Source organism: Hemitrygon akajei, chromosome 14 (assembly GCF_048418815.1).
Source record: "Hemitrygon akajei chromosome 14, sHemAka1.3, whole genome shotgun sequence".
Lineage (NCBI taxonomy): Eukaryota > Metazoa > Chordata > Chondrichthyes > Myliobatiformes > Dasyatidae > Hemitrygon > Hemitrygon akajei.
The window spans coordinates 46,584,247-46,599,155 of NC_133137.1; the positions used below are offsets into that span (position 1 = coordinate 46,584,247).

A 14,909-nucleotide genomic window follows, 5' to 3' on the forward strand; every position below is an offset into this window, starting at 1 on the left:
TTAATTGTAGTAAGGGAGAATAAGAGGCTATCAGGCAGGAACTTGGAAGCATAAACTGGGAACAGATGTTCTCAGGGAAATGTACAGAAGAAATGTTGCAGATGTTCAGAGGATATTTGTGTGGGGTTCTGAATAGATACGTTCCAATGAGACAGGGAAAGGATGATAGGGTACAGGAACCGTGGTGTACAAAGGCTATTGTAAATCTAGACAAGAATAAAAGAAGATCTTACAAAAGGTTCAAAAAACTAGGCAATGATTGAGATCAAGAAGATTATAGACTATCAGGAAGGACCTTAAGAATGAAATAAGGAGAGCCAGAAGGGGTCATGAGAAGGCCTTTGTGAACAGGATTAAGAAAAATCCCAAGGCATTCTGCAAGTATGTGAAGAACAAGAGGTTAAGATGTGAGAGAATAGGACCAATTCAGTGTGACAGTGGCAAAGTGTGTATGGAACCAGTGGAGACAACTGAGGTATTTAATGAATACTTTGCTTCACTATTCACTATGGAAAAGAATCTTGGCAATTGTAGGGATGACTTGCAGTGGACTGAAAAGCTTGAGCATATAGATATTAAAAAAGAGGATGTGCTGGAGCTTTTGGAAAGCATCAAGTTGGATAAGTTACTGGAACTGGATGAGATGTACCCCAGGTTACTATGGGAAGCGGGGTGGAGATTGCTGAGCCTCTGGCGATGATCTTTGCATCATCAGGACAGGTTCCGGAGGATTGGAGCGCTGTGGATGTTGTTCCATTATTCAAGAACGGGAGTAGGGATAGCCCAGGAAATTATAGACCAGTGAGTCTTACTTCAGCAGTTGGTAAGTTGATGGAGAAGATCCTGAGAGGCAGGATTTATGAACATTTGGAAAGCAAATGTAAAGCAAAGGCAGGTTGTGCTTTACGATCCTGATTGAATTTTTTGAGGATGTGACGAAACACATCAATGAAAGTAGAGCAGTAGATGTAGTGTATATGGATTTCAGCAAGGCATTTGATAAGATACCCCATGCAAGGCTTATTGAGAAAGTAATGAGGCATGAGATCCAAGGGGACATTGCATTGTGGATCCAGAACTGGTTTGCCCACAGAAGGCAAAGAGTGGTTGTAAATGGGTCATATTCTGCATTGAGGCCTGTCACCAATGGTGTGCCTCAGGGATCTGTTCTGGGAGCCCTGTTCTTTGTGATTTTTATAAATGACCTGGATGAAGAAATGGGAGGGATGGGTTAGTAAATTTTCTGATGACATAAAGGTTGGGGGTGTTGTGGTTAGTGCAGAGGGCTGTCAGAGGTTATAGTGGGACATTGACAGGATGCAAAACTGGGCTGAGAAATGGCAGATGGAGTTCAATCCAGGTAATTGTGAAGTGGTTCATTTTTGTAGGTCAAATATGATGGCAGAATATAGTATTAATGGTAAGTGTGGAGGATCAGAGGGATCTTGGGGTCCGAGTCCATAGGACACTCAAAGCAGGTTGACTCTGTGGTTAAGAAGGCATACGGTGCATTGGCCTTCATCGACCGTGGCTTTGAGTTTAGGAACCAAGAGATAATGTTGCAGCTGTACAGGAGCCAGGTCAGAACCCACTTGGAGTACTGTGCTCAGTACTGGTCGCCTCACTACAGGAAGGATGTGGAGACCTTAGAAAGGGTGCAAAGGAGATTTCCAAAGATGTTGCCTGGATTGGGGAGCATGCCTTATGAGAATAGGTTGAGTGAACTTGGTGTTTTTTCCTTGGAGCGACGGAGGATGAGAGGCGACCTGTTATAGGTGTGTAAGATTATGAGAGGCATTGATTGTGTGAATAGTCAGAGGTTTTATCCCAGGGCTGAAATGGCTAGCATGAGAGGTCACAGTTTTAAGGTGCTTGGAAGTAGGTACAGAGGAGATATTAGGGGTAAGGTTTTTATGCAGAGAGTGGTGAGTGTGTGGAATGGGCTGCTGGCAACGATGGTAGAGGCAGATGCGATAGGGTCTTTAACGAGACTCATGGAGCTTAGAAAAATAGAAGGCTTTGGGTAACCCTAGGCAATTTCTAAGGTAAGGACATGTTCAGCACAGCTTTGTAGGCCAAAGGGCCTGTATTGTGCTGTAGGTTTTCTATGTTTCTATATTTCTATGAATTTTGGGATGATACGGCACAGATTGACAGGTGAATTCAGCTGAGTGAAGTGACTTCCTAACAACCTGGCTTCTTCATCATCAGGCTGAATGACCAACCAGGTCGAAATCTGTCTTTCTGTGTGCAATAATCTGTGTGTCTGTCCTTCTCTGGAACTCACCATATTTTGTTTCCAATTTTGAGTACTGATGTTGAGGAGGCAAACACCAGCAAACACCCTGATGCTAGTCTATTTTTTATTTCCAATTTTCTGCCTCTGTTCTTTGGTTTCTAATACCTGCAGGAAAATGAGAGTAAATTTTTTGAAAATGCCGTGTATACATTTGGAACTGTGACAGCTGGCCTCAGTATGATCTTTCAGTGGGAGTGATCTTTGCAGATTCTGAGTGAATGGAAACCCTCATGAACAGTGATAGATTGCTGTGCTACAGCTTCCTGTTAGACTGAATAGCCAGTGAAACACAACACAGGGCAGAAATAAAAACTGAAAATACAGCAAACACTCAGCAGGCCAGACAGCAACAGAGTCAAAGACCTTTTGTTCATTCTGTTTCTTTCCACAGATACTGCCTGACCCACTGAGTTTTTCCTGCGTTTTCTGTTTTTTTTACCTCAGATTTCAAGCATCTGCAATTTTTTTCTGATTTCCATTTTAATTATCAGAAGCAACAATCATCTAACAAAACAATTATAGCTGAAGAACTCATTTCAACAATTTCCAATACAGCCTTCTTACCCGAGGGAACCTGAAATTCTATATTTTCAAATGCATTATGACATTATTCTGTAATCTTTGCTGAGTAGAAAAATGTAAACTCTAGGGGCTGCAGATGGTGGAATCGGGAGTGAAAAAATCAAGTTGCTGGAGGAACTCAGTAAGACAGGCAGCATCTGTGGAGGGAAGTGGACAGTGGAAGTTTCAGGCTGAGGCCCTTCATCTGAATTGTCTATTTCCCTCTGTGGATACTGGCTGACCTGCTATATTCCTCCAGTGTCTTGTTTTTTTTTGCTGTCATCTCCCCTGGTTTATAAACCTTCCCAGATATCTGTGCTTCTCCAATTCTGACACATTTAACACCTCATTGGGTCCACCAATGGATGCTAAATCCCATATCTTTATAAACAGATGTCATTGCAGCACTTTGAGGAAGAGCTGGGAGGAATAATATTTGTTCCTTGGTCAGAGTCAATATTACTACTAAGTTTATATGGTCACTGTAACACCGGTCACATTTCCACATAATGCAGTGGTGATGCCACAGGATAATTCTCCCAATGGCACCAAACTGCTTTGAGGCTTCCTTACTTATGATAGGTGAGCTCATTGCAGGAAATACTCACAGCTGAACATCAAGCAGTATACGCTTGTCCTCGCCAACGTGAATCCTCCAGATGCAGTCTTCCCCTTCATCGTACGGCTGTGGCCAGTTTGGTGAGAGAATGACTCCGCTCTGGGTGCTCAGTTCTCCACCACACAGAGCTAAAGAAAGGCAGAGGAGAGTGGAACTAGAACTGAGAACGGACTCATCCACCGACCAACCAATTCACAGACAACCCGATAATACAAAGCTGCTTACAAAGTCGAATACACCTAAGTGACACTGCCCCAATGTCACTTTATGTACATAGAATGACTCTTTGTATATATGCTAGTCTTATGTATATACAGCCACATTCAAACATTGTGTTTATAGGATTGCTCTTCTATTAGTTGTGCTTTTTATATTACATTGAATCTGAAGCAAGAATCATTTCATTCTGACTTACACATGTGCTGAAGAAGATTATAAGACTATAGATCAATAAGATATAGGAGATGAATTAGGCTACTTGGAGAGTCTACACTGTCATTCCATCATGGCTGATTTATTATCCCTCTCAAATCCATTCTCCTTGTAACCTTTGACACCTGACTAACCAAGAATCACCAATTTAATATACCCAACAACTTGGCCTCCACAGCCATCTGTGCCAATGAATTCCACAGATTCACCACCCTCTGGCTAAAGAAATATCTTCTCATCTCTGTTCTAAATAGATGTCCTCCAATTCTGAGGCTGTGCCCTCTGGTCCTAGACTCACCCACTATAAGAAACATCCTCACTCCATCCACTCTATCTAGTCCTTTCAATATTCAATAGGTTTCAATGAAATCCCCCTCATTCTTCTGAATTTGAGTGAATACTAGCCCAGAGCCTTCAATCACAACTCATTTCAAACTTGGCCACAAAGCTGTCAATTCTGTCATCCGCGCAACACACACAAAATGCTGGAGGAACTTAGCAGGCCCGTCGATGTATCGGGCCGACACTGTTCTATCATCTTAATCATTGACATACAACGTCAAAAGAAACAGTCTCAAAACCAAACCCTGCAGAACGCCACTAGTCATTGGCAGCCATTCCCAATAGACCCCCTTTAGTCATACGCTTTGCCTCCTGCCAGTCAGTCCATCTTCTATCCATGTTAGCATCTTTCCAGTTTTCATCCTCGCCATATACAAATTATTTGTTGAGTAACGTGTAGAGTCATATAATCTGAGACCAGGACCTTCAGCCGAGCTAATCCATGCTTATGTTTGCTTGCTGTGAGTCTAATCACTATGTCATAGGCGGAAGCAGCATGATGGTAAACACATGGGGGCTTCCACTTACCTCTACAGAGTGGTTCTGTCCCATTCCAGTAGGGTTCCCTGATGTCGATGCACTCAATGACGGGTGAGCCATGTTCCATGGTGTAACCAGGATCACAGGAGAACTCCACCACTGCCCCGACACTATACGAGGGATTAGTTGTTGTGAAGTTCCCATTCTGCATGTATGGCTCAAAGCAGTGTCCACGCTCAAAGGCTGAGCAAATGCAAAGCACGACACATTCAAAGTAAATTCATTACCAAAATAAGTATTATTACCATGAGATACATTTTCTTGCAGTCAAATACAGGGAAAAATACAATAGAATGTTACATATAGGACATAAACCAACTAAGACCATTGTGCAAAAGAAAACAAACTACAAATAAAAACTGTATGGAAAATAAGAGTTGCAAAGACTTCTTGAAAGTGAGTCTGTAGGTTGTGGAATCGGTTCAGTGCTGAGGTGAGTGAAGTTATCCAGGCTGGTTCAGGAGTCTGATGGTTGAAGGGTAGTAACTGTTGCTGAACCTGGTGGTGAGGAACCTGAGGCTCCTGTACCTCATGCCCAATGGAAGTAGTGAGACAAGGGCATGGCATGGATGGTGGGAAACTTTGATGATGGATGCTGCTTTCTTGTGGCAGTGCTTCGTGTAAGTGCACTCAGTGGTGGGGAGGGCTTTGCCTGTGATGGACTGGACTGCATCCACCACTTTCTGCTGGAGTTGATGCAACCCATTACGATTCTTTCCATGGTGCATCTATAGCAGTTTGTCAAAGTTTTTGGTGTCTTACTTAGTTTAAGAGAAGAATAGTTACAATTATCAAGAATCTCAAATAAAAAGCACAGGAAAAGGACGACTTGCCCATTAATAGCACCTGCACAAATTCAAAATGTCCAAGAATACTTGAGTGGCACAGAACAGAAGTCTCCTCGGCAGCAAAAGAAGTGAGCCTGGTAATTTATGCACAGTTAGCTTCCAAATGCAGCAGTGTAATGATCTGCTTTTCAGTCATATTAATCAAGGAATAAGTAATTGATTGAGGAATAAATGTCAGCTGGAATATCAGAGGGAACAAACTTTTGTCCTATCTGAACCTCATGATCAGCTCCAAATTTTCATGCTGATAGAATTCCTTCTGATGAGGAATGGTGTCAGGCAGAGGTCCTGGTATTGGTCTCTGCAGATCAAGAAATTAAACGAGCAAAGAATCACAGTGCTGTACTGTTGGATGTGTCACCTTTGTTCCAGACCAAGTTTTCTGCCCTCTCTGGGCAGTATGTTAATTTAGAACACAAGAGATTCTGCAGATGCTGTAAATCTGTAGTAACACACACGAAATGCTGGAGGAACTCAGCAAGTCAGAAAGCATCTATAGAGTGGAATAAACAGACAAAGTTTTGGGCCAAAACCCTTGATCAGGACCTCTACAAGTTATACTACAATGGTTTCAAATACATTTATTTCATTTTTCAAGACTTAGTGACATTGTAGTAATATTTTCACACTGTTATTCCAACAGGGGGGTGAAGCTTAGGAGATGATGGCACCTAATGGCGACTCCTTTGCTTGCATCTTTGGAAACAGCTCTACTTCTACCTTTAATATCTCAATTTTTCCCTTTCAGGGTTCTTCTGAAGACCCTGACCTGGAGTTATATGCTGACTTTGGTTCTTTGCAGGAATGGGACCCACTCTCGGAGTCTCACGACTGGCCGCTTTTCGATGTAGAAAGGATGTGACCCAGAAGACTAGCATGCCTTCAGGGTTTTGGGATTTTGTGGCTCTGGAGGCAGGCAGGAAATTGGTGTGTCATGGGAGATGGAAGATCGTAAGCAGTGAGCTGGCTGCTGGTTGTGTGCACAGAGACCCAAGTTCTTTGGGCACAGAGCTCGGAAAAAGTGACACAACGGACTTCTAACATTGTAAATCAGCAAGTTGTTATATCTCCCCCCCGTCGTGAAATGGAGACACCTCTTTTTCCCTTATTAGGGAGGGAGAGAGCCTGTGGTATGTTGAATACCAGAAGAACCAGTAGTCTTTGAGAAACTGCAAGTCTGTGTCTTTGCTGTTGCTTTGCTGCACGCTTGAGTGCTCGGTGGCGGGCGCTGATGCTTCTTTTGCTGGTGGGGGAGGGGGGATCATTGCTTTGCTGCTGCTTGTGTGTGGGAGGAGGGAGCTGAGGACGGCTTTGGGGTTCTAACATTTAACTGGCATTCATTCTTTGGGGTACTCCTTTATTTTCGTGGATGTTTGTGAGGAAAAAGAATTTCAGGATGTATATTGTATACATTTCTCTGACATTAAATGTACCTATTGAAACCTTGGGATGACTCTGAATCCCATCTCTTACACTACACTACACTACACCATCCACTTTTGCACCCATCTCCCCAGATGTAATGAAGGGTTGGTGGAAGGCAGAGAGAAACTTTTCTCCCATTTGCTGGATTCCTTCCTTACCCTATTAACATAGGATTTAAACTGGAAGATTATGAAATACCTTCGTATCGAATGTTGAAACCACCTGCTGTCAGCATTTCATCAGAGGTGAACTCAACCTGGACAAGGTGGCCATTCGTAATCAAACCTTCGATTGGGAAGTACTCATTCCTTAGGGAATCATACAACACTGTCGAGGAGGTACTGTCTCCACTGTGTCTACTGTGTCCACTCGCGATGACAAGCCTAATCAGAAACAGAGAAAACAAAGCAAATGTCCAATGAAATGGAATCAAGAAGAAGCTGGAGTTATTCTGCAAAGATCAGTTCAAAATTCAAAGTTGAACGTAAGATTATTATCATAGAACACTCATGTCACCACATTCTACCCTGAGATTCATTTTCTTGTGGCATCCACAGTTGAATCAATGGCAAAAATAGAATCAATGAAAAACTACACACAAAGACAGACAAACAACCAACGTGCAAAAGACAAACTGTGCAAATACAAAAAACACAATTAATAACAAATAAATAATACTGAGAACATGATTGGTAGAGTCCTTGAAAGTAAGCTCATAGATTGTGGAATCAGTTCAGAGTTGAGGTCAGTGAAGTTACCTGATAAAGAAAGTTAGAAACATAGAAAACCTACAGCACAATACAGGCCCTTCGGCCCACAATGCTGTGCCGAACATGTACTTACTTTAGAAATTATCTAGGGTTAACCATAGCCCTCTATTTTTCCAAGCTCCATGTACCTATCTAAAAGTCTCTTAAAAGATCCTATCGTATTCGCCTCCACCACCGTCGCCTGCAACTCATTCCACACACTCACCACTCTCTGAGTAAAAGACTTACCCCTGACATCTCCTCTGTACCTACTTCCAAGCACCTTAAACCCATGTCCTCTTGTGGCAACCATTTCAGCCCTGGAAAAAAGCCTCTGACTATCCACACGATCAATGCCTCTCATCATCTTGTACACCTTTATCATGTCACCTCTAATCATCCATCACTCCAAGGAGAAAACGCCAAATTCACTCAACCTATTCTCATAGGGCATGCTCCCCAATCCAGGCAACATCCCTATAAATCTCCTCTGCACACTTTCTATTGTTTCCACATCCTTCCTGTAGTGAGGTGACCAGAACTGAGCACAGTACTCCAAGTGGGGTCTGGCCAGGGTCCTATATAGCTGCAACATTACCTCTTGCCTCCTAAACTCAATCACATGGTTGATGAAGGCCAGTGCACCATATGTCTTCTTAACCACGGAGTCAACCTGCGTAGCAGCTTTGAGTGTCCTATAGACTCGGACCCCAAGATCCCTCTGATCCTCCACACTGCCAAGAGTCTTACCATTAATGCTATATTTTGCCATCATATTTGACCTACCAAAAACAGCGACTTCACACTTATCTGGTTGAACCCCATCTGCCACTTCTCAGCGCTGTTTTGCATCCTATTGATATCCCGTTGTAACCTCTGACAGCCCTCCACACTATCCACAACACCCCCAACCTTTGTGTCATCAGCAAACTTACTAACCCATCCCTCTACTTCCTCATCCAGGTCATTTATAAAAGTCACGAAGAGAAGGGGTCCCAGAACTGATCCCTGAGGCACACCACTGGTCACCGACCTCCATGCAGAATATGACCCGTCTATAACCAGTCTTTGCCTTCTGTTGACAAGCCAGTTCTGGATCCATAAAGCAATGTCCCCTTGGATCCCATGCCTCCTTACTTTCTCAATAAGCCTTGCATGGTGTACCTTATCAAATGCCTTGCTGAAATGCATATACACTACATCTACTGCTCTACCTTCATCAATGTGTTTAGTCACATCCTCAAATAATTCAATCAGGCTCGTGAGGCTCGACCTGTCTTTGATAAAGTGATACTGACTATTCCTAATCGTATTATACCTCTCCAAATGTTCATAAATCCTGCCTCTCAGAATCTTCTCCATCAACTTACCAACCACTGAAGTAAGACTCATTGGTTTATAATTTCCTGGGCTTTCTCTACTTCCTTTCTTGACTAAGGGAACAACATCCAGAACCTCTTCCATCCCCATTGATGATGTAAAGATCATCACCAGAGGCTCAGCAATCTCCTCTCTCTCCTCCACAGTAGCCTGGGGTATATCTTGTCCAGTCCCGGTGACTTACCCAGCTAGATGCTTTCCAAAAGCTCCAGCACATCCTCTTTCTTAATATCTACATGCTCAAGCTTTTCAATCTGCTGCAAGTCATCACTACAATCACTAAGATCCTTTTCCATAGTAAATACTGAAGTAAAGTATTCATTAAGTACCTCTGCTGCTTCCTCTGGTTCCATACACTGTTTCCCACTGTCACACATGATCGGTCCTATTCTTTCACGTATTATCCTCTTGCTCTTCACATACTTATAGAATGCCTTGGGGTTTTCCTTATTCCTGCCCGCCAAGGCCTTCTCATGGCCCCTACTAGCTCTCCTAGTTTCCTTTTTAAGCTTCTTCCTATTAGCCTTATAATCTTTTAGATCTCTAACATTTCCTAGCTCTCTGAACCTTTCGTAAGCTTTTCTTTTCTTCTTGACTAGATTTATTACAGCTTTTGTATACCATGGTTCCTGTACCCTACCATAACTTCCCTTCTCATTGGAATGTACCTATGCAGAACTCCACACAAATATCCCTTGAACATTTGTCACATTTCCTCCATACTTTTCCCTGAGAACATCTGTTCCCAATTTAAGCTTCCAATTCCCTGTCTGACAGCCTCATAATTCCCCTTACTCCAATTAAACACGTTTTCTAACTTGTCTGTTCCTATCGCTCTCCAATGTTCTTGTAAAGGAGATAGAATTGTGATCACTATCTCCAAAATGCTCTCCCACTGAGAGATTTGACAGCTGACCAGGTTCATTTCCCAATACCAAATCAAGTACAGTCTCTCCTCTTGTAGGCTTATCTACATATTGTGTCAAAAAACCTTCCTGAACACACCTAATAAACTCCACCCCATCTAAACCCCTTGCTTTAAGGAGATGTCAATCGATATTTGGGAAATTAAAATCTCCCATCATGACAACTCTGTTATTTTCAGGATCTGTTTCTCTATCTGCTCCTCGATATCCCTGTTACTATTGGGCGGCCTATAAAAAACACCCAATGGAGTTATTGACCCCTTCCTGTTCCTAACCTCCACCCACAGAGACTGCAGACAATCCCTCCATGAAATCCACCTTTTCTGCAGCCATGACACTATCTCTGATCAATAGTGCCACGGACCCACCTCTTTTGCCTCCCTCCCTGTCCTTTCTGAAACATCTAAAGCCCGACACTTGAAGTAACCATTCCTGTTCTGAGCCATCCAAGTCTCTGTAATGGCCACCACATCATAGCTCCAAGTACTGATCCTGATATTAATCATTCTGTTCTGTCCTGGTTCCAAAATTGGTGTCCTCTGATTATAAAACGTGAAACTATTTCTCCTTATTTAACATATCAGACATTTAATATTCTTCTCTAGGTTCTCCAGCCTTTCCAGGGAATTGATGTCTTTGATGCCATCTAGCAAACTCCTGCTGAGATCCTTACCCTTTTTTCGGTGATCAACTGCGCTCTCCTATCAGATTCCTTCTTCTTCAGTCTTTTACCTCTTCCACCTATCAGCTCCCACATTCTTACTTCCACCCATACCCCATCAAACTGCTTTCACCTTTCACATGCCGGCTTGCACTCTTTCACCTCCAGCCCAACCCCACCTTCCTATTCTGGCTTCTGACCCTTTCCATTTCAGTTCTAGTGAAGGGTCTTCGCCTGAAACATTGACTGTTTATTACTGTCTATAGAAGATGCCTGACCTGCTGAGTTACTTCACTATGTTGTGTGTGTATAATGCACCAGATTTCCAGCATCTGGAGAATCACACGTGTTTCTGAGGTTTCCTACTGGGTGAAATTAGGCTAGTGGCTGGTGAGGGTTGCGGTGAGTGTTGTCTATGGCCAACTGTTTTATTCATCATTTCCTGTGCGTGGCAACACGTTTTGTCCTCTGTCGCCTGTCTGTGGCAAAACGTTTTTTCCTCTGTCTCCTCTGTGTGGCAACACGTTTGGTCCTCTGTCTCCTGTCTGTGGCAACACATTTGGTCCTCTGTCTCCTGTGTGTGGCACCACTTTTTGTACTCTGTCGCCTGTCTGTGGCAACACGTTTTGTCCTCTGTCGCCTGTCTGTGGCAACATGTTTTGTACTCTCTCTGTGGCAACACGTTTTGACCTCTGTCGCCTGTCTGTGGCAACACATTTTGTACTCTGTCTCCTGTCTGTGGCAACACGTTTTGTCCTCTGTCGCATGTCTGTGGCGACACATTTTGTCCTCTGTCGCCTGTCTGTGGCAACATGTTTTGTACTCTGTCTCCTGTCTGTGGCAACACGTTTTGACCTCTGTCGCCTGTCTGTGGCAACACATTTTGTACTCTGTCTCCTGTCTGTGGCAACACGTTTTGTACTCTGTCTCCTGTCAGTGGCAACATGTTTTGTCCTCTGTCTCCTGTCTGTGGCAACACGTTTTGTCCTCTGTCGCCTGTCTGTGGCAACACATTTGGTCCTCTGTCTCCTGTCTGTGGCAAAACGTTTTGTACTCTGTCTCCTGTCTGTGGCAACACGTTTTGTCCTCTGTCGCCTGTCTGTGGCAACACATTTGGTCCTCTGTCTCCTGTCTGTGGCAACACGTTTTGTACTCTGTCTCCTGTCTGTGGCAACACGTTTTGTCCTCTGTCTCCTGTCTGTGGCAACACATTTGGTCCTCTGTCTCCTGTCTGTGGCAACATGTTTTGTACTCTGTCGACTGTCTGTGGCAACACGTTTTGTCCTCTGCCGCCTGTCTGTGGCAACACGTTTTGTCCTCTGTCTCCTGTCTGTGGCAACACGTTTTGTACTCTGTCTCTTGTGTGTGGCAATACATTTTGTCCTCTGTTGCCTGTCTGTGGCGACACGTTTTGAACTCTGTCTCATCTGTGGCAACACGTTTTGTCCTCTGTTGCCTGTCTGTGGCAACACATTTTGTACTCTGTCTCCAGTCTGTGGCAACACGTTTTGTCCTCTGTCGCCTGTCTGTGGCAAGACGTTTTGTCCTCTGTCTCCTGTCTGTGGCAACACATTTGGTCCTCTGTCTCCAGTCTGTGGCAAGACGTTTTGTCCTCTGTTGCCTGTCTGTGGCAACACGTTTTGTACTCTGTCTCCTGTCTGTGGCAACACGTTTTGTCCTCTGTCGCCTGTCTGTGGCAACACGTTTTGTCCTCTGTCTCCTGTCTGTGGCAACACATTTGGTCCTCTGTCTCCAGTCTGTGGCAAGACGTTTTGTCCTCTGTTGCCTGTCTGTGGCAACACGTTTTGTACTCTGTCTCCTGTCTGTGGCAATACATTTTGTCCTCTGTTGCCTGTCTGTGGCAACACGTTTTGTACTCTGTCTCCTGTCTGAGGCAACAGGTTTTGTACTCTGTCGCCTGTCTGTGGCAACACGTTTTGTACTCTGTCTCCTGTCTGTGGCAACACGTTTTGTCCTCTGTCGCCTGTCTGTGGCAACACATTTGGTCCTCTGTCTCCTGTGTGTGGCAACACGTTTTGTCCTCTGTCGCCTGTCTGTGGCACCATGTTTTGTCCTCTGTCGCCTGTCTGTGGCAACACATTTGGTCCTCTGTCTCCTGTGTGTGGCAACACGTTTTGTACTCTGTCTCCTGACTGTGGCAACACATTTTGTCCTCTGTCGCCTGTCTGTGGCAACACATTTGGTCCTCTGTCTCCTGTGTGTGGCAACACATTTTGTCCTCTGTCGCCTGTCTGTGGCACCATGTTTTGTACTCTGTCTCCTGTGTGTGGCACCACGTTTTGTACTCTGTCGCCTGTCTGTGGCAACACGTTTTGTACTCTATCTCCTGTCTGTGGCAACACGTTTTGTCCTCTGTCGCCTGTGTGTGGCAACACGTTTTGTCCTCTGTCGCCTGTCTGTGGCAACACATTTTGTCCTCTGTCGCCTGTCTGTGGCTACACGTTTTGTACTCTGTCTCCTGTCTGTGGCAACACGTTTTGTCCTCTGTCGCCTGTCTGTGGCAACACATTGTGTACTCTGTCTCCTGTCTGTGGCAACACGTTTTGTACTCTGTCTCCTGTGTGTGGCACCACGTTTTGTACTCCGTCGCCTGTCTGTGGCAACATGTTTTGTACTCTGTCTCCTGACTGTGGCAACACGTTTTGACCTCAGTCGCCTGTGTGTGGCAACACATTTTGTACTCTGTCTCCTGTCTGTGGCAACACGTTTTGTCCTCTGTCGCATGTCTGTGGCGACACATTTTGTCCTCTGTCGCCTGTCTGTGGCAACATGTTTTGTACTCTGTCTCCTGTCTGTGGCAACACGTTTTGACCTCTGTCGCCTGTCTGTGGCAACACATTTTGTACTCTGTCTCCTGTCTGTGGCAACACGTTTTGTACTCTGTCTCCTGTCAGTGGCAACATGTTTTGTCCTCTGTCTCCTGTCTGTGGCAACACGTTTTGTCCTCTGTCGCCTGTCTGTGACAACACATTTGGTCCTCTGTCTCCTGTCTGTGGCAAAACGTTTTGTACTCTGTCTCCTGTCTGTGGCAACACGTTTTGTCCTCTGTCGCCTGTCTGTGGCAACACATTTGGTCCTCTGTCTCCTGTCTGTGGCAACACGTTTTGTACTCTGTCTCCTGTCTGTGGCAACACGTTTTGTCCTCTGTCTCCTGTCTGTGGCAACACATTTGGTCCTCTGTCTCCTGTCTGTGGCAACATGTTTTGTAGTCTGTCGACTGTCTGTGGCAACACGTTTTGTCCTCTGCCGCCTGTCTGTGGCAACCCGTTTTGTCCTCTGTCTCCTGTCTGTGGCAACATGTTTTGTCCTCTGTTGCCTGTCTGTGTCAACACGTTTTGTACTCTGTCTCTTGTGTGTGGCAATACATTTTGTCCTCTGTCGCCTGTCTGTGGCAACACATTTGGTCCTCTGTCTCCTGTCTGTGGCAACACGTTTTGTACTCTGTCGACTGACTGTGGCAACACATTTTGTACTCTGTCTCCAGTGTGTGGCAACACGTTTTGTCCTCTGTCGCCTGTCTGTGGCAAGACGTTTTGTCCTCTGTCTCCTGTCTGTGGCAACACATTTGGTCCTCTGTCTCCAGTCTGTGGCAAGACGTTTTGTCCTCTGTTGCCTGTCTGTGGCAACACGTTTTGTCCTCTGTCTCCTGTCTGTGGCAACACATTTGGTCCTCTGTCGCCTGTCTGTGGCAACACGTTTTGTCCTCTGTCTCCTGTCTGTGGCAACACATTTGGTCCTCTGTCTCCAGTCTGTGGCAAGACGTTTTGTCCTCTGTTGCCTGTCTGTGGCAACACGTTTTGTACTCTGTCTCCTGTCTGTGGCAACACATTTTGTCCTCTGTCGCCTGTCTGTGGCAACACATTTGGTCCTCTGTCTCCTGTGTGTGGCAACACATTTTGTCCTCTGTCGCCTGTCTGTGGCACCATGTTTTGTACTCTGTCGCCTGTCTGTGGCAACACGTTTTGTACTCTATCTCCTGTCTGTGGCAACACGTTTTGTCCTCTGTCGCCTGTCTGTGGCAACACATTTTGTCCTCTGTTGCCTGTCTGTGGCAACACGTTTTGTACTCTGTCTCCTGTCTGTGGCAACACGTTTTGTCCTCTGTC

General features: G+C 44.8%; 1 protein-coding gene across 1 annotated transcript in view; it reads right to left on the reverse strand.

Moving 5' to 3' along the window:
* Positions 1–14,909, reverse strand: part of sez6l (seizure related 6 homolog (mouse)-like) — a 762,782-nt gene that overhangs the window by 183,350 nt on the left and 564,523 nt on the right. Inside the window, exons 8-10 of the mRNA XM_073065299.1 lie at positions 7,265–7,449; positions 4,782–4,976; positions 3,469–3,607 (exon numbers count right to left, since the gene is read on the reverse strand). Coding sequence (XP_072921400.1) covers positions 3,469–3,607; positions 4,782–4,976; positions 7,265–7,449 — 519 coding nt within the window. The remainder of the gene's footprint in view (positions 1–3,468; positions 3,608–4,781; positions 4,977–7,264; positions 7,450–14,909) is intronic.